General features: G+C 35.4%; 1 protein-coding gene and 1 pseudogene across 1 annotated transcript; one reads left to right on the top strand and one right to left on the bottom strand.

The window, feature by feature from the left end:
* Positions 1–3,582: 3,582 nt before the first annotated feature.
* Positions 3,583–15,337, bottom strand: LOC148545474 (uncharacterized). Its single transcript, XM_088499061.1, has 5 exons — positions 15,326–15,337; positions 15,006–15,253; positions 13,180–13,270; positions 12,593–12,663; positions 3,583–4,465 (listed from the first exon to the last, which is right to left on the bottom strand). Exons 1-5 carry the CDS (start codon positions 15,335–15,337, stop codon positions 4,219–4,221), a joined length of 669 nt encoding a protein of 222 aa, XP_088355187.1. The 3' UTR covers positions 3,583–4,218.
* Positions 9,304–10,254, top strand: LOC107615549 (CDPK-related kinase 1-like; annotated as a pseudogene).
* Positions 15,338–26,810: the final 11,473 nt, after the last annotated feature.

Genomic DNA, 26,810 nt, shown 5'->3' with positions numbered 1-26,810 from the left:
AGCCATTTCCCTCTTACTCTTAAAGCCGCAAAGAGCTCTAAGCTGGCCATCTGTTTCAAGCAAACCATATTCAAGTGAATAAGTAAAGTTATAGGTTAAGGATTGTACCCACTTGAAGCTTGTATTAGGTGGTAATGGCCTTGGGATAGGTGTTTCCGGTGGTTCTGTAAGTTCTACTCCCTTGTGCTCTTCTGTGAATTCCTCCACTTCCTTGCAAGGCTCTACAATTGTATCTGTGTCCTGGTCAAAGTCTTCTATGTCTTCCTCATCACTTGAGTCATAGATTAGAGGTTGAGAGAAATCTACCTCCGCATAGTCTTCATATTCACTTGGGGAAGATTCTTCGACCTCAGAGAATTCACTTGCGGATGCCAGTTCATTACTAAGAGAATTTGACGTGTGACTATCATCATCAAGGGAATTTGTGTCCTGGGTTATTCCGTCAAGTTCTTCATAAACAACTTGCCTTGGGGATTGGACAATATCCTCCTTAGCATCAATTGTAGCATCCTTAACGGAGTTCTCCTCAGTTCTGGATTCCCATGGAGGTTCAGCATCTCCTAGATCTTCAACCAACTCTTCTTCTTGAAAAATGACAGCTTCTTCTACTTGTTCTAGTACAAATTCATTCTCTGTCTTGTCCACTGGAGTTTCTGGTATCTCCTTCATGCTACACTCTTTGTTAGACTGTTCACATGGGGCTGTGGCTGATCCTTGTGTATTTGAGCGCCTAGAAACCCATTGAATTACTGCTTGCTCCAGTTGTCGAATGGTTGTTTGAAGTTTATTTACTATTTCGTTTAGGCGAACCTCTGCTTCTCGGGTTGCCGGATTTGGACATGATACATAGGAAAGTGGCGGTGATTGGGAGTGATTGGATTGGTACTGGGGTAAGGAAGGATCATATGGTGGCGAATGGTGAAGAGAAGCTTGTGAGTGTGGTGGTTCGAGGTTATGTTGAAAGGATGGTTTATATGCACGGGGTGGGGCTTGTTGGTAGTTACAAGGTTGTCCACCATATCTTTCAGCTGGGTATGCACGGTAGAATGGTCTTTGTCCAGGATATCTCGGAAGGTGTTGCTGCCTAAAGGGTTGATTAGATCCTCTTGGTTCCATCCATCCTTGATTGGTCTGACCTTGATGCATATTCCTGCTGTAACTTCTATTTCCTTCAACAAAGTTAGAACGAAACTCAAAGCGAAAGGGGTGAGAATTCATGGTAGCAAATGAAAAATAAAAAAGAAAAATAGAAATAAATAAACAAGTAAAAGAAAAATATTTACAATAACCAATAATAAGGCACAAGTTAGCAGTTCCCCGGCAACGGCGCCATTTTGACGTTAGGATTTTTGCCAGTAAAGAAGTTCATAAAAACAGTCGCGTTGTAGATATAGTCTCTAAACTAACAAAAATCCCTTCGTGCAAACATTTTGGTTGTCACAAGTAACAAACCCCTTTTAAAATTGATAACCGAGTATTTAAACCTCGGGTCGTCTTCTCAAGGAACTGCAGGGAAGTATGTTCTTATTATTGGTTATGGAGGTTGTAAAATCGGGGTTGAGAGTGAAGAGTAGATATGACAAATAATGTAAAGGGCAATTAAAATAAATAAATACTGTAAAGCAAACTTTTGGCAAGGTAAGAGAAATTGGAAGTCCAACTTAGTTATTCCTCTCAACAATAGTGAAAGTTGAATCTTAATTCCACTTAGTTAACCTTTACTAAAGTAAAGGAAAGTCAAGGGGCTAATTAGTTTGACCTTCGAATCCTATTTATTTCCTAAGAAAAAGTTGGGATTATTGAAGTTCAGTTCAATTAGCAAGATAACGATTATCAATTATGCTGAGTTTAATAATGTTGAGTTACTGATTTCTTAACCAAGACCAAAAAGGGAAAAAGTAAAATTGTTGGAATAAAAATGTCCTTAGATGGGAAGCAATAATAACTTAAATTAAAGAGAACAATAATAAACTGAAATACCTCAAATAATCATTAATTCAAATAATAATCTGTAACATGGAATAATTCATAAGCCAATTGGGCAACATCTGTAGATACGAATAAAAGCATTAAAGTAAAAGTAGCATAGAAACATAAATTAAAGTAAATATTAAACCTGGATCGAGAGTCACTCTTAAAAACTAAGAGAAGTCCTAAATCCTAATCCTAAGAGAGAGAGGAGAGAATCTCCCTCTCAAAACTAAATCTAAATCATGGAAAGAAATAAAAATGCGAGCTCCCTTTTGAATGGATGCATTCCCCCACTTTATAGCCTCTAGTCTGTGTGTTCTGTACCTGGATCTGGGCCAAAAGGGCTTCAGAAATTGCTGGGGGCGTATTCTGTAAATTCTGATACATGGGCTCTGTCACGTGTCCGCGTGGGTCACGCGGTCGCGTCATCTGGAGTTTTCCTTGTGGCGCGGTCGCGTCGGTCACGCGTCCGCATCGAATGCACTATGCTCAAGTCGCGCGGCCGCGTCAGTCATGCGGCCGCATCGCTGCTTCTTCGCTCCTGGCACGTGATCGCATCGTCCATACGATCGCGTGGATGCCAGTATCTTCAAAACTCCGTTTCGCACTTTCCTTCCATTTTTGTACGTTTCCTTTTCCATCCTTTAAGTCATTCCGTCTTAGAAAATCTGAAACTACTCAACACACTAATCACGGCATCGAATGGAAAAAAAGTTATTAAAATAATTTATTTTAAAGCTTAGGAAACATATTGTTCACGTACATCACATAATAAGGAAGGGAAAGTAAAAGCATTTAATTAATATGAATAAGTGGGTGAAGGATTGAATAAATCATTCAAACTAAGCGCAAAATAACTCATGAAATATGGGTTTATCAACCTTCCCACACTTAGACATTAGCATGTCCTCATGCTAAGCTCAAGAGAAGGTATAAAGGAGTGAAGAGGAATGGTAGAATGCATGAAATGCAACCTATCTGTATGAATGCAACTACATGCAGAATGTTTCTACCTACTTGGTTAAAAGCAAACAAATCTTTTAAGAACATACATAAACTGGATTTCACTAATTCAAATCATAAAAATGAAGTACAAATGGACTTGTAAGAAGAAAATATCTCATGAAAGCAGGGAACAAGGAATTGAGTATCGAACCCTCACTGGAAGTGTATACACTCTAATCACTCATATGTTTTAGGTTCGATTTTCTCAATTCTCTACTAACCTTGCTTTCTAAGGCTTGCTCTTCATCTAACAATCAACATAAATTTAATGCACGAATACACAAATCAAGAGGTCTTTTAAGGGTTGTAATGGGGTTAGGGTCAAGGTAGTATTGTATTTGGTCAAGTGGACTAGAATCTGAATCCTTAATTAACTTAAACTTTTTCCACCTAACTTAAACATTCCATGTAATCATAATACAACATCTAACCATCCATTAACCATGTTTTCCACATATTCATGCATTCTAATTTCAAGTACAACTCATATGCATTGCTTTCACCATTTATTTTGGGGCATTTTGTCCCCTTTTATTATTTGCTCTTTTTCTTTTCTTTTTCTCCTTTATTTTTCTTTTTTTTTATATTATTTTTTTCTTTTTTTTTCTTTTGTTTTTCTCAATGCATATGATTAAAGTATTAAATGCATGAACATATTCTCAACATTTCTTTCACATTTTCAGAAAATTCTAACATACTCAATTCTCAAACCAAATGTTTCCAAACCCACTTTTCCCCACACTTAATTCATGAGCACTCTCACTAGTCTAAGCTAACCAAGGATTCAAATTAAGGACATAATTGTTTTCTGCTTAGAGTTAATGATGTGCTAAAGTAAAGAACAAAGGGGTATAATAGGCTCAAATTGGTTTGCAAGGGATAATGAAGGGTTAAGGCCATATGGGTATGTAAGCTCAGTGAAACAAATGCCTCAATCATATAAGTGCAAGCATACATCAAACCATGGAAATATAGAATTAAGCAAGACAAAGATCACAATTTTAGAGAGAAAAACACAGATCAAAAATAAATTATTGGTTGATAAAATGCAACCAATCAATTAGGCTCAAAAATCTCACGGGTTTCGTGTGTTCGAGCTCTAGACCACGTTCCAGTATAATATTTCTTCAAACAAGTGTAACATTAAATTTTATTCAAATTAGTGAAATGCTCTAAAAGGTTTCTTGAAAAAGAAAATATTACTTCAACCAAGTGGTAAAATATGCAAAAAAAATCAAATAATCATGCAATTAAATATGCAAATGAAGCAATTAACAAAGAAAATATTGGTGTTGAAAGGAAGGTAACTAACTCCTGGAAGTCGGTATCGACCTCCCCACACTTAAAAATTGCACCGTCCTCGGTGCATGCTGAGATATGCAGGTGGACGGGTTGTTCCAACTGATGCTTTTCTTCAAAGAATGTGCAGATGGACTTGTTTGTCTCCCCTTTTAGAAGTGTCTTCCTTTTGCCGTCTTCGGTGGCCAGCCTGAAAGAAGTGAAAAAGAAGAAAAGTAACCCAAAAGATAAAAAATAAATAAAATATGGGTGTTAATGCCAAATGATAAGGGTCTCATTTACATGGAAGCTTTAACATGTACGTGAGAAAACAATAGAAGCCATGGCATGCTAGTGGTATAAAATTTGTATAGGGGATGAGTGTGGGTAATGGAAGTATCAATACAAGCTCATGTCAATGCAAATGGAGTGCAGGTATCATAAAAGATTGGCATTGGCAGATAATTAATATCATCCCACAGTGTAAAACAAGTTACCAAAATAAATTCAAGAAAAGATGCAACAGTTGAATAAAAAACTTTTAACACCAATAGAAAAATAAGAAATTCAGAAAAGAAAATAAAAATATGCACAAATTTAAAATGCAATAAATGAATATATGTAAATAAATTAAGTAAAATAAAATGGAGATGAAAGAAAATAAGAAAGGAAAAAGAAAGAAATAAGAAAAGATAAGAAAAATAAGGATTAGAGAAGAAAAGATAAGAAATTTGGCTGATCTGGATATTCTGTGTGCCGCTTGTGACGCGGACGCGTGAGTGACGTGGTCGCGTGGTGCGCGATAAGGTCAGGTGACGCGGACGCGTGGGTCACGCGATCGCATGGCCTGTTTTGTGCGATTGGCGCGAGTGCAGCCTCGCGGTCGCGCAACTCTCTGTTCGAAACTCTTTTTGCCAAAAATATGGGTTTCGCGATCGTGTGGTTAACGCGGTCGCGTGGGTGGCCATCTTTTGAAAACGACGCGAACACGTGGGGCACGCATTCGCGTGGGAGGGCTTGGGCTTCCAGCACGAGTCCAGCCCAACTCCAGCTCAACTTTCTACCATGCACCCATTTACGTCGACTTCTTAGAGCCACGGGGTCGCGTGGATGACGCGATCGCGTGGGAAGCTAATTTTCCAAATGACGCGGCCGCGTCAGCGACGGAGTCGCGTGGATCAATTTGTGCCATTTGCGCGCCTCCAGCCGCGCGTGACTCTCTGTTCAATTCTTTTCTTCCCAACGCACATACGACGCGGACGCATCGGCGATGCTGTCGCGTCGCGTGCGAAAATCCCCTTTTTTTTTTAACTGAAAGATAAATGCAGAATGCAATGATTAATATGAATGCTATGCATGATTCCAGGTTCAATAAAGTAAAATGAAAAGAAAACAAAAATGAAAGCAATTAACAAGAATTAAATTGAAAAAGAAGCGACCATACCATGGTGGGTTGTCTCCCACCTAGTACTTTTAGTTAAAGTCCTTAAGTTGGACATGGGAGGAGCTTCCTGCTATGGCGGCTTATGTTTAAATTCATCCAAAAATCTCCACCAGTGCTTGGAATGCCAATAGCCTCCGGGATCCCAAACTAGGCATGCAAAGCTTCTGAACAGCTTCAAACAGATTATTAGGCTCCCGGGGTGACATACGTCAGAATAAACTCTAGGATCCCAAGCCTTACTTTTAAATCCTCCTCCGTCTTGATCTACATGTCTCCATCCGGGCAGTTTAAAGAGTAGAATCTTAACATGGTGACCAAACGTTCTCTGTGATCCATGCAATTGAGCATGATACCAATCCGTGTATTTCGAGGTGAAGCGTGGAACCTTATTGAACCTTGTGCACCAACTCTGAGTATGAGCCATTTCCCTCTTACTCTTAAAGCCGCAAAGAGCTCTCAGCTGGCCATCTGTTTCAAGCAAACCATATTCAAGTGAATAAATAAAGTTATAGGTTAAGGATTATACCCACTTGAAGCTTGTATTAGGTGGTAATGGCCTTGGGATAGGTGTTTCCGGTGGTTCTGTAAGTTCTACTCCCTTGTGCTCTTCTGTGAATTCCTCCACTTCCTTGCAAGGCTCTACAATTGTATCTGTGTCCTGGTCAAAGTCTTCTATGTCTTCCTCATCACTTGAGTCATAGATTGGAAGTTGAGAGAAATCTACCTCCGCATAGTCTTCATATTCACTTGGGGAAGATTCTTCGACCTCAGAGAATTCACTTGCGGATGCCAGTTCATTACTAAGAGAATTTGACGTGTGACTATCATCATCAAGGGAATTTGTGTCCTGGGTTATTCCGTCAAGTTCTTCATAAACAACTTGCCTTGGGGATTGGACAATATCCTCCTTAGCATCAACTGTAGCATCCTTGACGGAGTTCTCCTCAGTTCTGGATTCCCATGGAGGTTCAGCATCTCCTAGATCTTCAACCAACTCTTCTTCTTGAAAAATGACAGCTTCTTCTACTTGTTCTAGTACGAATTCATTCTCTGTCTTGTCCACTGGAGTTTCTGGTATCTCCTTCATGCTACACTCTTCGTTAGACTGTTCACATGGGGCTGTGGCTGATCCTTGTGTATTTGAGCGCCTAGAAACCCATTGAATTACTGCTTGCTCCAGTTGTTGAATGGTTGCTTGAAGTTTATTTACTGTTTTCTTTAGGCGAACCTCTGCTTCTCGGGTTGCCAGATTTGGACATGATACATAGGAAAGTGGTGGTGATTGGGAGTGATTGGATTGGTACTGGGGTAAGGAAGGATCATATGGTGGCGAATGGTGAAGAGAAGCTTGTGAGTGTGGTGGTTCGAGGTTATGTTGAAAGGATGGTTTATATGCACGGGGTGGGGCTTGTTGGTAGTTACAAGGTTGTCCACCATATCTTTCAGCTGGGTATGCACGGTAGAATGGTCTTTGTCCAGGATATCTCGGAAGGTCTTGCTGCCTAAAGGGTTGATTAGATCCTCTTGGTTCCATCCATCCTTGATTGGTCTAACCTTGATGCATATTCCTGCTGTCTAACACAAAGAAACCTACTGAGTCTAAAAATCACATTTAAATCCTCAAATTCTCACTCTAAATTTTTGAAACCTAATCTGAGCAACTTAATTATTTAATTAGGCAGTTAATTAGGCTCGGTTCTTACATCTTTGCTTCAATTGCATCATCAAGTTTCGAACTATGAATCACTTCGCTAAGTTCCTTCACTTGTTTCATTATCTCTTCTTTCTGTTCCTTCTGGATCTTCAATGCGTTTCTCATCTCTTTCCTGTCTGCAATCGCTTTCAATTCAAAGTGACTTTGTTTATAATACAGTGATTTTGTTATAGGTAACTCTTTGTGATTTCTTGCAGCTATTAAATCAAATTTGGATAGAATGTGTAGATGATAGCAAAAAGTACATTTAATGGACTCTGCCTCCGCAGAATTAGAGTGATTATTGTGCACTCTTCTTCAGGTAAAAGATGATTAATGCTTGGAAGGGAGGGGCAGGCTTAAAATCAAAACCAAAACTGGCCATATGCTTCTTACATAATTCAATTTATTTAATTTGCTGATATTGTCTCACAAGAGAGAGTTCTTTGTATTTAGACATTTTCAACAATTAATTTAGTATAATATTGATATAATGATTAGTTTCATTACATAAGTTGAAGTTGGTTCAAATGTCACATGCTTAATTCCCCTTGAATAACATTTTTTGTGGATCATAGAAGTAGACACATAATGTTCTCAGTCATTATGCTTTGAAAGATCTCACAAGTCATTTTGCTTAATTCCCCTTGGAAGAAGCATTTCTTTGTTCTTAGGCATTCTGGCAAGCCAATATCCTCTAGGTTGGTGTCCTGCTAGATTCTTATGCCTTGAAAACGTAAACAAAATGTTGTTTTGATTCTTGAATGCAAAGAGTTAAATCAATGCTAGAATGAAATATCAGTCGCCAATGTGCTAGCCAAGTATCTCAATATACCTTTTAACACATCTCCAATGAAATGTTAGAAGTTGTTGCATATATTGACATACTTTATTAACAGAAAATGAAATCTCTGGGCGAGTTAAAGTAGCAAATTGGAGGGAACCAACTATAGATTTATATTGGATGGGATTGTCAAAGAAATCGTTGCCATGTTTAGATAGTTTAACACTAGTTATAACTTTAATTTTGGACACTAGTCAAAGAAATCGTTGCCCTAGGGAACCACTTTTTTTTTCATATTTTGGGCATGTACAATTCCCGAACTAGATTGATAGATAATGAGCCAAATATTTTCAATTTGATCCAATCACAAATTAAACAGTTATGTAATTGTGTCTTACCAAAAAGAGAAAAAGTTGCATAATTGTGAAAATAACTTGGCAAGCCAATATCCTCTAGGTATGGAGATAAGTATAAGCTTGCAGGATTTTCAGTGACTTTGCAGGCAATCATTTCCTTTGTGGAGAGCAGGTGTGATTATTATGGTTTTGTTGCGTGGTTGACTAAATAATTACAGTAATACTCAATTATTTGAATATGTATTTGAAATTTTGAATGTGATTATTTTGATGGCATTTGTTTTTTCTGTTTTTTAAGGGTGATTCTGTGAAATAGGTGAGGGCTGAAAAGCATCCGTAGGTTTGATCATTTTTTTTTTGTTTTGGTTCTTGAATATTATGTTCCATTTGATTGTTACTTACATAAAACCTGCCAATTATTCAAATCCTTATAGTTAATGGGTTAAGAAAAACTATTTTTTGATCATTTCCTATTTGTTATACAGGCGGTGCTTTTTATTTTTGCACTCTTACTATGATTTGAGATTAATTAAGGCAATGATGAAAGGAGAGAATCTTAGAAATCTAATCTAGCTAATTTAGTAACTTTAGAGCAATAATGAGCATTTGTAACATAATTATTGAGTATAAGTAGTAGATCTTTCTTTATGTGCATATCATCATCATTATTCTCTTGTACTATTCTTGTCTCATCTAATAAATTTTCTTTTACTATTTGAAAAAGCAATATTCAAGTTTATCGATATAACCTTCAGCAATTCCTTTCGAAGACATGTATATCATGATTAAAGTTTTGTCATTTTTCCAGGCCCTTGCAAAGACATTAACATTAGTGCTGCTAGCTTATCTCAGAGAACAATTTACTCAGTTAGTACCAAACAAAAATGGGACAATTTCTATGCAAAATTTCAAGACGGTGAGCATGTATTATAGCTTTTCCAAGTAACTTTCACCGCCACTAACATTTATATTTGCAGGGTGTTTTAAGGTATGCCACTGATGCCTCAAAGGATTCTCAGGTCTTAGATTATGTGAGCGTGGTAAGTCTATGAAGAATTGTAGCTCCTCATGCTGATTTTTGAATCTGCTTTACCAGGGACTGAATTGTTACTATTCATCTCTCAGGTTAGTTCAATCCAATATCGGAAATTAGATTCGAGGAATTTTGTGCTGCTGCTATAAGTGTGCATCAGCTAGAGGGAATAGAGACTTGGGAACACCATGCAAGGCGTGCCTATGAGCTGTTCGAAAAGGATGGAAATAGGCCAATCATGATCGAAGAGCTAGCATCGGTATTATTTCGCTTGTGCAATATCAATTGTCATCATTTACCAATATCTCTTGATCCTGGTCATGTATGTTAATTATTCCCAAGAGTGATTTATAAAACAATTGGTTTTCAAATTGCTGGTTATAATTGTTCTGCTCTACAAGTCCTTGTGATGATTTTTTCCCTTGCTTTTCCTGTTAACTCCTTTGAATTTTTTCATGAGTTAGATACCTCTGATCATATTCTTCATCAGCAAGTTCTCTACAAGATGCATAATGGTACTAATACCAAACTTTGTAATTTGATTTGTTCCAGGAACTTGGGCTTAGTCCATCAGTACCTGTCCATGTTGTACTCCAAGATTGGATAAGACACTCGGACGGGAAGCTTAGTTTCCTGGGGTTCGTCAGGCTTCTGCACGGAGCTTCTTCTCGTACATTTCACAAAGCTTGACACAAATTAATACATGGTCTTTATTATTTTTTCTTGCCATCATTGGCCATAAATATTTTTAGGGGATTTGAATGCATGACTCATGAGAAAAAAAAACACCATCAGAAAATGATAGTGTTGATCTTGACTACAAAAGAGATGGATCCTTCATGCCTAAAAGTTTGATGCTACTGCTGAAGCTATTATATGCAACATCTTTTTGTTGTTAAGGACCCCCTTATGTCCAAAGTTGTGCAATAAAAAACAAACCCTTTTTCCTCAATGCTATTTCTAACTCTGGTCAGTGGTTGGTGGTGCTGGAAGTTAGATGCTTGTAAGTTGTACAGATGAAAGTAGAGCATTGATTGTACTTAAAAGACTAGAGGAACTACTCTACAAAAAAATGAGTTAATGTTTTTTGGGTTTGTCCCTTGTGTACCCTTGCCACTTTTCAATATTGCCAATTTAGTGAGTTGCTTTATATAGTTCACCCTTTTTTTCTCCCCCTTCTAAATGCTAATTGTATTTCAATTTTAAAACATCATATTTTTCGGGCATTGTTCATGGTCATTTTGTTAGTAGAAAACAACAAATGATGCAACATATTTTGTGTGCATACATCTACAGAACATCCCTTTCATGATATCTTTAAATGAGTCCAGTAATACCGACATTCAGAATTGAAAAAGGATAAAAAAGCTCTTACTATCAATCTTGATATACGATGCAAGTCTTTTGTTTCAATTCAATGCAAAGCAAGATAGCTTATTATTCTATCAGAGATAATGGACATGTTTTTTGTTATTGCCAATTAGCGACCGATTTAGTGACTGAAATGTTAGTTGCTAAAATACAAGTATTCACTTAGCGACCGAATTAGAGACTGAAACATTGGTAGCGAATTAGAGACTGAAATGCTAGTCGCAAACTAGCGACCGATTTAGTGACCGAAAAGTTGATTGCTAAATAGTAATCGATATACTCAGTGACCGATTTAGCGACCGAAAATTTTGGTCACTATTTAGCGACCGATATTTTATGGTGAGGGTTTGGTGTCCTTGTTCAAAAATTGGTCGTTAACGGTTAGCGACCGAAGTTGATTGCTATTTTCTAATTAGTGACCAAGGTTTTAGCGACCACCAAAATCGATTGCTAAATCGGTCGCTATTCCAGTAATTTTTTGTAGTGGATGGTTGATTATTATAATTTTTTGTGTGCACATAAAATACTTGCTTTAATAAAAATATAACAACTGAAGAATGAATACCACTCCTAATAATGTTTTTTTTTCAATCAATATATTGTATATTTTTTATTTTATTTTATTGGTTAGCTTTGAAATAATTAGACTTCCGAAAATGTAAACCAGGCAGAGTAAACACACACCTACTAGTGATTTTGTACATAAAATGACAAATTAAGATATTATGATTCTATAAATATATATGTTTTTTTTAGTGTTTCCTAATTATCAAAAACTAATTGTTATAATTCCATTTAAAATTTTATCATTGTTCAATGAATTGTTGCGTATATAATGCGAAATTCAAAATCTTAATACTTATCTAAATGGACAAATAAACTAACTACTTAACCAATTCAAGTTACTTATAAATATAGTTTTGTTAATTAATATCAAGCAATTGCAAATTAATATATCCATATTAAAACATAAGATAATAACGTCTGCACAATCATACACACGATAGTAACAAAATATTATTAAACCTGGTTAAGTCTTAAAGCTTTGGAAATTAAAATTATCAAAATTATTGAGTTTCTCAAAACTCATTGCAGCACTTCAACTACGGGTTAGTGGGTTACGCCTACGAAACAACCTAAGATGGGGATCAAGAGGAAGTCCAATTCGCTCAAACGCTCCATCATACATTGAGATTGGTATAAACCTGAAGATTGGAACTTGGAAGCCATTACATTCATTTAATTTTGTATTTTAGACGACGAATGAATCACAGCAATATATACGAAGGATCTATAGAAACCAAATAATACCCTCGTTATGTATGTTTAAATTATACTATATTAAAAATATTATATATATACTCAAAATTAACCACTAAATTAGTCAATGTATATTGCGTATATTTATATATTTATTCATATATTTTTTTAATAGAATAATCAACAACCAAAAAATTAGCACATCAACGTGTTTATAACAGCATAATAATTTTTTTTTTATAAAATACTAACTATATATTTCTATATACTGTGATTAACTGGTGATTGATTTTTTTTTAAACGTAACAAATCGGGTGCGTTTATGCCTCTCTTGAAAATTCTGCTCTATCTTAAGCATTTTCAAATAGTAAATTAAAGATGAATTTCATATATGTACCTTGGGGCCTGAAGACGATGATGAAACGATGCTGAAGAATGTTGGTTGTTGTTATGAAACTTACTTGCCAGCTACTCACAAAGAAATTAAGTGAGTTCTATGGTGCTTTTATTATGGTGTCTAAATTATCTAATTTTTTTTTTTAAAATAAAAAATAAAATATTTAAAATAAAAAATAAATTATATAAAATTTATTAAATATTATTTATTTATTTTTTTTAATAACTCAAGTACAAAGTAATAGGTACCATTCACCAAGAGATTAATCGTAACAAAATGTGTTACTTAATGTGTCACTTAATCTAAAGCACATGCATGCAGGATAAAATTAATATAAAATTATTTACGTCTATAATAAAGAGAATACACCATCACCTAGATGGAATATTTATATTTTATGGTAGAGATTTTCAGAATGTATATAATATACAATGACAGGGGAAGTAATCCAATCAACATGCATCTTTTTCTGGCTATTTTTCAATTTATGAGATTGAGAAAGGTCAAATCAAAATTATTTATTTTGAAATAGAAGTGACATGTTTCAATTAATAAAAGAAAAAGGAAAGATAGCGAGATATATATACCTGTCCTGGGAATTGATTGTGGAAATTATTGGACCATCCACCCTGATATAAGCCACTTGATATTGGGGACTGAATCATCTCATGGCACTCCCTGCTTAATCAAAGTAAAATAGTAAATAGTATATCTATAGTTAATCTTCAACATAGAAGTAATAATCACTGCTAATTATATGAATAATTTAAGAGTTATAGTATTATTATCCTGTATAAGGATATGAAAGAACAACGTTGCGACAAATACATAAAGTAGTTAGGCTAAGTTTGAATGCTATTGTTTTCTGTCTCCCTATTTCTGAAATTAATACTCAAATTCATTACTGTTTATATGGAGTGCAATTTTATATTTCTCAAATTATAAATTTTGAAAAACTTTTGGCACTAATATGGAACAAACTGGCAATAATAATAATAATAACAACTTTAAAATAAAATAAAAGCTCACATAAATATTGAGTCTAAAACTTATTCAAAAAAATGCCAATAGCAAATATGATATATTTTCAAGGTAAAATATGTTTATTAGAAAGTTAAATATTTGAAATTTTAATGTATTAATCAATTTATATAAATTAAATAATTATCAAACGTTCTATCATTAACAATTTTTCCTCATGCCAATAAAATAATATAGGAAACTAATTAGAGAAGGTAACCAACTGTGGTCAATTAATTATAAAATAGGCCTATTATAAAAAAAATTATTATTCAAAAATCACCCTAATTTCAATTTTATTCTAATTCACAATAAAAAAAAAACCACCACCCAAATCTTAATTATTCTTCTCTTTCAAGTCCTATGCTGCATCGCCCTTTGTCCTAAGCCCTCCACAGGGCCATTGTTGCGCCGCCCACCGCATCGTCGTCGCACCACTGAGCCCTCGCGAAGGGAAGAAAGTTACTCCTGCATCGTTCAAAGATCCGTCGCCCTTCTCCTTCATGCAAATAGCCGCAGCCATCGCCTTCACCGCCATTCACATAGGGGTGCTCGCAAAAGAAGAAACTCTGAAGAAAATGATTGCATCGTTCACGCAGTGACGTCCTCCACCTCGTCATCTTCACCAGTGAGTCACAGCCGCCTCTCCGCATCTATCCGCGCGAGTCGCAGGTTGCCAGCGATGATTTTCTTCTTCCTCCTCCTCCTCCTTTTTCGCCTCGTATCTTTGTCGCTGCTTCTTCTTTTTCCCTACATTTGTCACCATAATGACGCCTTTCTTTTTCTTTTTTGTTTTCTTCTTTGATGATTAGTTTTATTAGTTTTGGATGTTTCGTTGTCGAAGGTTTCGAAAATGTTGTTGTATATGTTCTTGGATTTTTTTCTTAAATTTTAGGTTTTTTTTAGTTTTAGATGTTTCTTTTTCTAGTTTCTGGATGTTTCTCTAGTTATTGAATGTTTCAAGCGTGTTGTTGTATATGTTTTTGGATTTTTTTTGTCTTAAATTTTGTATTTTTTTTTATAGTTTTAGATGTTTTTTTTTTAGTTTTCGAATATTTTTTCTTGTTTTTAAATATTTTTTTAAATAATTTTAGCTTTTTTTTTAGATTTTAAATATTTTTTATATTAGATTTTAGATGTTTTTTTTATGATAATTTGAATTCATATTTTTTCAAAAAAAAAATTCAAAAACAAATTAATTGCTCGTTGACTATGACTGACTACAACCCTTGTTAGTTTCCAATTGGAATTGTTCAAAAAAAAAATTCCAATAACAAATATGATATATTTTCAAAGTAAAACATGTTTATTTGAAAATTAAATATTTGAAATTTTAATGAATTAATCAATTTACATAAATAATTATCAAACATTCTATCATTAACAATCTTACCTCATGTCAATGTATCGCTGCAAATTGGGATTATACACCAGGCCACTGAATGATTGAGATTGCTGCTGAAAATTGGGTTTACTATACCCGGATGGTGATGATTGAGATTGTGACTGAAATTTGGGGTTAAACTCAAGGCAATTGGATGATTGAGATTGTGATTGAAAATGATTATTGTTATTAGTCCACTCTGATATTGATGTTGGAAAAGATGCCGTTGATGCACCAATTGCAGCTCCATGTATATTCTAAATGACAAATATAACAGTGAATTATGTGAAAGAAAAATAAACTGTAAGAATTAAAAGTCAATGACATACATACACTATCATTATAAGATAAATGCTGGGTATTGTCGGATTCCGTTAGATTTAGGATTACAATTTATCGATAATAATGACGTTGAATTCGTAAGATTAAGTAATTACCGGCAGATTTACGTTTCTAACAGTAAATTTTCCGTTAATAATTGGCGGAATAAAAATAAATTGGCGCGTCTTTTGGGGTCGGATTTATCGTTTGAAAAATCTGACAATAAATCCACTTAGTGAAACACTGCATTTTGGTGACCCGCAATAGTTTGCCGTCAGAGTTTTTCGATGGTATATTCGATGGTAAGTGTGCCATAAATTTGAAGCGCAAACCCTCTTCCCCTCATTCGAATATGTCTCTCTATCTCTAACTTTCTCGCCTTCCACTCTCTCTCTCTAACCCTCGACTCTTTCTCTCTTTCTCTTCCCCTATTTCTCCTCCTTCCCTGTCACCGCTGGCCAGCCTAAACCGCCGCAGCTACCTTATCTTTCTTCCCTTCTCTCTCTAAGACACTCTATCTAGGCCCCTATCTCTCATTCTCATTTGCAAAAAGAGCAACAACACATCTCCTGTTCCTTGTTCCGGCTAGCTTCCAACTCCACGCAATCATTCGTTTGCCGTTTCTTGCACCGACAACATCATAGTGCCACTACAACTCTTTTGCTCTTCTTCGTTCTATTCTATTTTAGCAACCCAGGTTACTATTCTGTTTTAAATTTCTATTTCAGTTAATTTTAGTTTCATTAATCTGATTTCTAGTTAGTTAGTTAGAATTAATTTTCTGTTAGTGAATTTTAGGTGATTAGGATAGGTTAGATTAGGTTATTAGGTTCTGAACTGATGAAAAGTATTTGGATTATTGAATTGAATTGCTGAATATTGTTGCTAGAATTGTTTGATATATGTTGATTTACTGTGTTACGGCTGGTTTTGTTGAGATTTGATTGCCGGATTATTTGGATTATGCTTGGTTGTTGCTGGTTTTGAATTATTTGTTGTTGGTGTTGATTGTTGATTTAAAATTGGAGCTATCAATTACTATTTGAGCTTGATTTTACATGTTTGATGTTTGTGCATGCCAAGTATTCATCAATATACTTCAGAGTTTTTAATGCAATTTTTGGTTTAGTTTTTGAAACTCAATGCTCGTTTGCATGTTATGATTGTTATTATGCATTGATAATGGAATTTGATTTATTTTTAATTGACCAAAATTTTGAATTTTTGAATGATTGAGGCATTTATTTAATAGTACAAGATTAATTACATTGGTCCTTTTTACCCAATTATATCAACTTTGTATGTCTAATTGTTTTTGGGTTATATTAGGAATGAATTTCAAATGTTGAAATTAATCTTGTGGTATTAGTTATAAGAATTATATTGGTATTTAAACTTATTGTTGATTATTTAGTTCTGAACTTATGGTACTAAACTTGTTTTTAATTTAGGGTTTTCTAAAATTCTGAACTTAGGGTACTGAACTTGTTGAGTTTCAATTTGAATTAGAACATGTTGCGGGTGACTGCCTCGGTGATGTCACAAGTTGTGGGTGTATCTGACCAACCGTTCATCATGGTCCCTAACCCCAACTACATCCCTACATCTAGGGGGACGACACCACCTTCATTCACTCAGCAGCCCAATATCTTGGTGATGCTGCCTCCAGCAACAGACACCGCGGCCTTGGAATCCTCTCATGGAAGTGAGCTAGCTGATGCCTCTCCACCACCTCTCATCGTACGGTTGACGATTTGGCCTGATGGCGGAACGGCGTAAGTACTATTTTAAGTATTTTATATGCTGAAAGTGTTTGATTATTTATTCTAATTTAGCGGATTTAGGGTTATAGGTTTGAAATGCTGAAAGTGTTTGATATATTGTGATTAGTGATTCTTGATAGTTGATTCTAGTTTTAGTGGATTTAAGATTGTAGGTTTGAATTGATGAAAGTGTTTGATATATCCTGATTATTGAATTGTTAAAAGTATCTAATTATTGATTATAGTTTAGTGGATTTGGTGGATTTGTGGATGTTGCTTCTTGATTATTGCCTATTGTTTATTGATTGTTGACAATTGGTGCTGTTTAAGTTCATTATTGATGATAGTTTGTGGCGCATTCCAGTTATAAATGAAACTCTGCCAAAATTTCTAAAAAGGCTCTATATATTATTGTTATTTGCTTCTAAAATTTTAATTTATATTGCCATATTAGTTTGTTTGTGAATTATTGATAGGTTTGTGCTAAACAACAACGCATGTACTTAAGAGATGACAACGTCATCAAGCTGATGTACGACCATCCATGGCTGAGCTACAAGAAGATTTCTTCTGAGACCAGAGAGCGATGGTTTTAGAAGTGAGTAGTAAAAACTTAATATAGTCAAATCTTATTAGCTAGTTTATATCTTCTATTTTATTTAATATGATATATTTTGATTAACTAAGTTTAAAGTTTCTTTATGCAGCTTCTCTTCATATGGGACAAGGAGCACGTTACCCTCATCAGGAAGATATATGACCATCGAATGGGTAGGCGGCTGCAACAAATGTTGGATGTACGTGAGAGGTGCAACCACCTCACTTACTGGCTCCGACCGAAAATCAAGAATGCTTTATACGTTCATTGGGAGACCAATGAGGGGTTCAAATATCGGCGTCTCACAAACAAAGCTAACAAGGCATCGGCCAGGTCGTCCAAGTATACCAGCGATTCAGCGACCTTTATGAAGACTAAGGCCAGGCTGATATATAGCTTTTCTAATTTTGTTATTAACTTTGTTATATTCTTTGACATATTATTAGTAGGCATCCTAACATATTATTTTAATGCAACATGTGTAGTCAAAGTCATTGGATCGCGATGCTATATTGGTGGAGACCTTCAAGTACACCCATACTTTGAAGGAGAACAAAGAGAGATTTGCTGATCAGTGGTCTGCAGATCATTATGTGAGTAAACATCTGATCTTGTGACATAAAATTTTCAATTAACTGTATAGTTGTTGTCCTAATCATAATGACATGTGTTACACAGGAGTCTTACACACAGAGACTAGAGGCCATAACTCATCAATTTCAACAAAGTGGGGAGGATGCCAGTGGATCTGCTGCTTCAGCCATCGATCCTGATGTAGTTTGGCGCGAGACCTCCATAGTGCCAAACAAGAACTGCGTGTATGGGATGGGGTCATTATTTGCTAGCAGCCTCCGTACCTCCACGTTGAGGCCGTCGTCTGCTTCTGCCACCAGTCAAGCTATCGAACCCGAGGAAGGCATTGATTTGAGGCTGCAGGTACAGGAGCTTACCCGCAGCCTTTAGGAACAGGCTCAGGAGTTAACCGAGACTCAGGAAATATATCAGAAAATCCTCACACGCGTGACAGACACGGATGACCTCAGGCTGGAGTAGAGGGAGCAGCTGGAGCGGCCTTAGCGGATTAAGGCTCAGATGGAGGTGTAACAGGCTCAAATGCGCGCCGCTGACATCAGCTCTGCTGGTGGCAACAGTACTACTAGTGGATACAGATATCACTGCCTTCACCACCGCCTCAGTAGAACCATGGGAACGACAATGACAATGATGACTAGAATCCTTAGTGATTAGGGCTTTATTTTACTGTTTAAGTGTATTTATTTGACTTTTAATTTATTCGAACATTTGATATTTAATATTACATAATTTGGTTTCTATTATTTATAAATTGATTAGTAATTGTGTGAAAAGTAAATTTAAATAAAAAATTAAAATCAAAAAGGAAAAATTAAAAAGAATTCTATAAACTCCAAAAAAATAATGAATAATTAGTCAATAAATTAATTATTACTTAAAAAACTTTTGAAATTAAATTTTATAGTTTAAACAAGTAAAAATAATTAAAATACGAATTTTAACACTAATTTTATAGATTTTGGCCCAAAATTGGGCCGCTGGGCCAAATCGGTTGAATTGGGCCCATAATAGGCCCAAGTCCAACCCAATTCACCCTCACTTAAGAGCTTCAGCTCTCCTCCCTTCATCACAAAGTGATGCACGCTGGTTTTGGGGAAGGGGAAACAAAACAAGAACAAAATCCTTGATTCTTGAAATTCAAATCTACACAACTTCCAATTCAGAGCTCTAATCGCTGCACCGTCTACAGTCACGTGACCATCGCATCTAGCTCTTCAAATTCATCCGAACAAAGTGGTAAGAACTTTGCAATTTCTCACCTAGCCTCTTTCTCCCCAATTACAAAAATCTTTGGGATTTTGGTATTGAGAATTTGTGTTTTGGTGATGTTAAGTGTGAATTAGCTTTGGAAAATCATTGAGCTTTGTCCCAATCATCTGCGAAAATGGTAAGAAACCTTGAACCCTTGTGCCCTATTGAAATTATTGTATCCTATGTTGATTTTAGTGATATTTGTGTGGACTTAGATTGAATTATCTGTTTTGGAGAGAAATTGACGATATTGGGAGCTTGAATTTGAATCTTGGTGGCTGGGAATTTTCGTTTGGAGAAGAATTAGAGCTTTGGAGCTTGAGGAATGATGGATATTTGAGGTGTTTCGGGTTTAGGGAGGAATCAGTCATGATATGGTTTTGGTTTCTCGTAGATAATGTGTAATGTAACATGAAAGCATAGGCTAGTTGACCATGGGATATGTTAAATTATGTAAACTTGTTAAGATTTAGTAATTTTGGTAAAAATATTGAGTTTATTATGAGAATGTATTGATTATTGATGTTGATGAGGATCGATGATGATTATTGATGATTGTGATGATTGATGATGATAATAAGTTGTGATGATGATAAATTGAATAATAATGAATTGTGTGGTTTTGATTTTGGATTAATTGGAATGTAGGTGGTAAACTTGAGTATTGACATGTCGTGGAAAGTGTAACGGCCTAGCTTTTAGCCCCAAAGAAACAACACTTTTTCGGGATCAAACGGAATTTTTATAGAATTTTTAGGAATTTTAGTGCATATAAGCACCTCGACTGCACAGGTGTTGTGTCATCAAGCTGCTGAGTCAGCAGCTTGACTGCACTAGACACCTCTCCTGATCTAAGCAGGCACTCGCAAAAAGTTGCGTTTTTGAGCCACTTCGGGTCCGAATTTCAAAATTCTAATTTCTGTGGTTAGTCTCATTGTGACAAGCCAGTCCCGAATTTCGAGAGAAAAATTATATTAATATAATATTCATATATTATAATTTTTATTCAAAATATTATATTATTATTTCCTCTGTTGTGGTTAATGTTGATCTATGTTTAGTAATATAATAACTGAGTTAGAAATCTACCGGTAATGGATAATACCAAAATTCTTAGATGAACTTTGCAATGCTAATGCTTCATCATATATCTTTTATTCTCATGATTATCTTGTTACTAGTATCATTTATACTAGTAAAGCTCATGCTTATCCTTTAGTAGTGTAATCTAATGTATCTAGTTTTAATAATTATCTTCAGAATGATATTTTATTCTTAAACTCTGATGAGTCAGCATCCTGTGACACGTGGCTCTCCCAGAGTTATCCACCATATGTTCTCTTTCTTGCTCTCGAAACAAAGGTTTCTTAAGAGAAAAGTAAGAAACACTTGTATTCTAATATATCTAGCTTTAGTAATTATCCTTTCTTAGATATTTTTACACCAAACTTTAGGATAATGCTTATCCTAACCCCATGGCCTCCCATGTATCATCATTACTATCATCTTTACTTTCTAAAAAAGTTAGAATTCGAAATTCTTGAGAGAGAAATGGAAGAACTTCCATGAAAACTTCCATGAACACCTAAGCTTCTTTCTCCGTTCTTTCTCAAACTAAAACCCTTATAAAAAATCTAATCCGACCAAAGTGTTCACCTCTTCCTCTTCTTTATTTCTATGTCACTTTTCATGGAGTAAATCAAGGTATGATGGCTGCTACTCCTTCTTAAAGTTTCGGCCATGGTGGAGAAATCAAGCTAATGATGTTTTCTTCATGTTTTCTCTTAGTATCTCTTGTTCACTCACCATAAGCTCTAAGAAAACGTGATTTCTAGCTGCCTTAAGGTGAGATAAACCTTCTTTTCATCATCATGAAGCTTCAGCCTTCATGGTTCATAAGATCCTAAAGTTGTTTTTGATGTTAAAATAGGCGTAAAAGTGCTTCTAGAAGCTTGTTTTTGGTGCAACTTTGGGCAGCAGCAAAGGAGGTAAGGTTTAGTAAATTAATTAATGAATGGTTGTGTTCTTGAAGTGTTAAATCAGATCTTGTTGCTTGAGGCTTGATATTGAGTGTTTGTGTGGTGGTTTGATCTTGAAATCTTGTTGTTTAATGCTTGAAAATCAAGTTTATGATGGTTTTGAAGTTTCTGTTGTTGCTGCTGAAAAACATGGCTTTCCAGCCATGAAATTCTTGATTTTTCATGCTAATTTTATGTGTATTTGATGGCTGAAATGTTGCTCTTTGGTTTGGTAAAAATCAGGTACAAATTAGTTATCAAAAAAATTGAAAAACTAGATGAAAATCAAGTGAAAATCTGATAAACTTTCAGAAGAATGTTTTTGTTTTTTTGAAGGATGTGAAAACGTTTATTTTGATATTTTGGGGTCAAAATGAAATTATTAAAAAGTTTGCGGTTGAAAGTTAATTAATAGAAAGTTGAGGGACCAAAGTGCAAATATTAAAAGTTAAGGGGTTAAAATGCAATTTCCAAAAAGTTCGGTGGTCAAAATGCAATTTTTGAAAGTTGAATAAAATATTATTATTTTAATATTAAAATATTAAAATATTATTTTATTAATAATATTATTTTATTATTAATAATAAAATATTGATAAAAAGGCAGTTTTTCCTAAAATCCTTAGGAATGTAGTTTTGAGTCCAAAATTTCTTAATTCTCTTTATTAAACACCTAAGAAAATGTATAAAAGAAGGTATAGAGGTATGTAAGGTAATGAAACAAGTTTTAAAAACTTGTATACATAATAGAAAGAAAAGGAGCTAAAGGCTATAAAGCAGTGTGCTTAACCTTGCAGAGTAAGCAGAGAATTGTGAAATGAGACCACTATGATATTGTTATTCTTGATTTATGATTGTGAAGAGATGATAGATTTGTGGAATAAGCTCACTATGATGTTGTGGTGCTTGATTTATGATTGTGGAGAGATGATAGATTTGTGAAATGAGCTCACTGTGATGTTGTGATGATTGATTTATAATTGTGGGAAGATGACAAAGATGATTTCTAAATGATGAAAGTATGGCTATATGTGAGTTATGAGCCTTCGGACAATGCTTGTGAATATTGTGCGGGATGCCCGTATTGTGATGTTGCTTCCTAGACAGGCTGCGGTAGAGAAGTACCAGCCCTGCAAGCTGAATGCTTGGTAGAGGCCTGACTCATATACCTGCGGTATATTGAGATTTGAGCAAATACTAGCCCTGCAAGTCAAGAGTACTTGGTAGAGGGTATGCGGTACTTAATCTGGGATTAAGTTCTGGGAAGGCCTTATCTGACCTAGAGGGTTGGATTGTGTCGGGTGCGGGTCAAAACCGACAAATGAGCTCATTACCTGCAGTAGGACCAGACATGCATCATCATACTTGTTTGTGCATATTTTAATTAGTTTGCCTATGTGAATAATTCTATTTAGATTCTAATTGCTATACTTGGCGTAACTGCTCTTGATTGTGTTTGAACCTCATTACTTGTGTTTGTAACTGATTGTTTGAGTTGTGGTGATTGGATGTTGATTGAGTTGTTTGGGCCTGAGGCTGTGGCTGGTATGTTTGAGGTCTAGTTCTGTATAAAGTATCTGACTGGTTCAGCATAGACTAATAAATCTATGCTTGGAACAGGATGATCATTTATACCGCATAGGTAACTTCTTTTATGTTTATGGTCTAGTAAAGTATGAAAAATCAAATCTTACAGCATAGACTTAATTGAACCTATGCTTTGGACAAGTTGGTCATTCATACCATTAGGAAACTTTTAAGATTTTTATATCTGGAAAAGGAGTTTGGATTTCTGGTTAATTAACTTATATCTTTTAAAAAGGTTTTGAATTTTTTATTGTTAAACCATCGATTTTCAAAGGATTTAGAAACTTGCAAACGGACATTATAAATCGACTTAACTATAAACCCCAACCTTACTAAGAACTCCCCAATTCTTACCCCTTACACCTCTTCAGATGGACATGGGAGTCTTGCCCTACGAGACTAATCATCCGTACATCCATGACGACCCAGTGCGCGGCTGCGAGTATTACATCTGTTATGCGGCACCTCGTGTACGTAATTATGTAGTACATGGTACACCTTTTCAGCGTCCAATTACTACACCTTTCTTCGATCCCGATATACCCTCTGACTTTCCTCTTTCTTGGATGAAACCTGAGGAGAGCCTCAAGATTGTAGATATCTCTTCTGAGAGTGATAATCCAGATGAGGCACCAGCGAGCAGGCATCATCACCTGCCCAATGATTTTCTATGAGGGGCTTTTGGATCAGAGACGAGGAGACTTTTGAGGAGTCCATTCTAACTCTGGTACATTAAAGTGTTTCCCTCGCTTTTGCTAGTATGCTCAGAGGGAAATAGGTATGTCATAGAGTTAGGCTAGCCTGGATGCCAGCTTAGGGGCTTTTGGACAGGCCAGGCGCTGGGACGTCTTATGTACATATATGTATATATTATATGAGTCACTAACAGAGAGATGCTGTATCTTAATCCTGTACTTGGTTAACTGAGCTACTCTTGTATCATGATGTGTATCATAATGTGATGTTTTATATATTGCCTTCTACTATTCTATGATTGCATATGCTTATGTTTTCTTATATATTATATGCATGCGACTCTAAACTACTATTTTTGTTTAAAAAAATACCTCGAAAACTCGCGAGGTGTTAACAACGAACAGGCTTATATTTATTAAATATTACTTAAGTTGGGGAAACAAGTTAGTAACATTCAGCTTCTAGTATGATCATGACATGCTGGGAGTTGGGTCGTTACAGAAAGGATATGGAATTGCATTGAATACCTTTAGTGCTGTCTTGGGTGTAATAACATTGGTTTTGAATTGAGAGCTTTGAAAATTTAGAGGTTTAGTACTTTTCGTAAAAATTTTATTTTTGCCAACTTCGGCAGGTCATAACTTGGCTTCCTGACCCTTAAATTTTATCAAACTTGTTTTAAATGAAAATTGGGTTCGTAAAGTTTATGACATTTAAAGAACAGATTTGGGCTCTACCCAGGTGTCTACATACGCAGAGCATGGCATGTCTACGCGGATACACCAATTTAGATGCTCGCATACGCAAGAATGTGCACACGACGTGAGAATTCTTCACTGTTTTGTAGCTTGCATACGCGGACCAAGGATTGCGTACGCGGGATGTCCATTTTTTACACCACCTGCATACATGGATGTCATGCGTATGCGGAACCCCTGTTTTGGCCAAAAATGAGATTTTCGAACGTTTAACCAATACTCTAGTTTTACATATCTCGATAATTACCTTCTAAGGCCCGAAACCTAGTTTTTAATTATAGGAAGATGGGCGAACCTAAAGAGGGAGTTAACCTGATAGTGAAGAAAGATTATGAAATAATGATTTATGTTTGAAAAGTACAAAAATGCTGAATATGAAATGAATGAAGGCAAACTTGATGATGATTGATTGATATTGAATGATTATATGGCTTATGTACTTTTATTATGTGAGATATGAGTTTTTCTGGGTAGACGCAGTGGCTCATCACCACTTGCTCCAGGTCGAGACTCGATACTATGCTGATCCTTTGTCGCAAGATGTGACCGGGCACTTTAAATCTCTGGGTTATCCCATGGGCATATATATATATATATATATATATATATATATATATATTGTTGAGCTTGGAGTTTGACTCCATGAAATATTATATTTGCGCTTGGAGTTTGACGCCATGGATATTATTTTTGAGCTTGGGGATGCGTGCACAGAGGGACTGTCTAATGGTTTACTCTCGAGACATGTCAGGTTGGCTATATAACCGACAGATGAGACTCATCAACCGTAGGACAGGCATACATCATATGCATTTGCATGTGTTTGCTTGAGTGTGCATTATCTTGGTTTGCCTAATTGTTTAACTATGCTTATCTACTAATTGCCTGTTTGCTATATTTGTATTCTATTTGTGTTTTTCTTGTTTGAATTGTATGTGTATGTTTATGAGAGATCCCTCTTGGATGTATTGTTCCACTAGTGATTCGGAGGGTTGAAAGAGACAGAAAGTGAAGTGCTAGGTTAAAGTTGGATTTAGAACTTGAATACCTTAGATAACTTACCTAATTTCTGGTTTAATTGGATCTTTATGCTGAAATCTGAGTGTTGGAGTTTTAGGAATGCCTATGACTTTTTCGGGACCTTATATATTACCTATATTGGCACCTTTACCATGCTGAGTACCTCCGATTCTCATTCCATATGTATATTGTTGTTTTTCAGATGTAGGTCGAGAGGCACCTCGTTGAGCGTCTAGAGACTTCCTATGCAAGTGAAGTTTTATTTTGGAATGCTATATTTTGTACTTATGCTGTGTATATATATAAAATAGGTTCTCCTCTTTATATATTTCATATTTGTCCCTTCTAGAGGCTATCTTGGAGAAATAGGTGTTTTATTTTATATCTTTCGGATATTTTGGATTGTATATATATGTATTTATACTTCGGCCGCCTTAACTTCGGAGGTCGAATATGGAGCTTGATATTTTGTATTTTTTGGTACTCTACTCTTGTTTATATAAGTTATCTCCCCTTTATTGCCGATTTTTCCTTTCTATTTTTTTGGTTATCTACCTCACGTGTGTGCGCGCTTTTCTTTTTATAGTTTTTGTTTAAGTTCTTATTCAAGGCTCCTAGTTATGAATTCTTTCAACTATATATATATATAGGTCGTAATACCTCGCCACCACTTCTTTACGACTTAAGCGTAAGGCTCTGCGTGATAGGGTGTTACAAATTCTGTGACAATATTTTTTTTAATAAAAGTTGACATTACTATTGGATTTACCGAGAAAATAATCAGATAGTAATAGTGTTGAAAACAAGATACTGTGACACCAATATTACCGTCAGAAATATCTGCCGGTAACAAAATGGTTTTTCAGCCAAGTAATCTATCGCAGATTTCGACAGTAATTACTATCGGACGAAAAAATTTTGACGATTACCGACAATGTTTATACTGTCTAATTCTTTTTTATGATAAATCTGATGGTAAATAACTTACCGTCGGATTTTATTTATTTTTCCGACAATAATTCTAAGTGTACTTTTCTTGTAATGTATCCTATATATTATTATTGTGTTTTACAAAAGCAACACCAGTGACGAAAGCAACAGCAACGAGCAAAGGGTTTGGGTGAAATGGGAGTTTAGTAATGTGCGTCCACGGAGGTCAATTGGGGTCATATGGATGAGAAGAGCTGAATTTCAAGTTTCACGGTTGAA

This window comes from Arachis ipaensis, chromosome B9 (genome assembly GCF_059453495.1).
Source record: "Arachis ipaensis isolate K30076 ecotype BB chromosome B9, ASM5945349v1, whole genome shotgun sequence".
Taxonomy (NCBI): Eukaryota; Viridiplantae; Streptophyta; class Magnoliopsida; order Fabales; family Fabaceae; genus Arachis; species Arachis ipaensis.
This window is presented reverse-complemented; position numbering and strand designations above follow the sequence as displayed.

Coding starts and splice junctions, on each gene's coding strand:
- LOC148545474 (XM_088499061.1), bottom strand. Junction 12,664..13,179: donor ACAATCAATTCCCAGGACAG/GTATATATATCT, acceptor CTTTGTGAGTAG/CTGGCAAGTAAGTTTCATAA. Junction 4,466..12,592: donor CATCGTCTTCAGGCCCCAAG/GTACATATATGA, acceptor CACTTCTTTCAG/GCTGGCCACCGAAGACGGCA.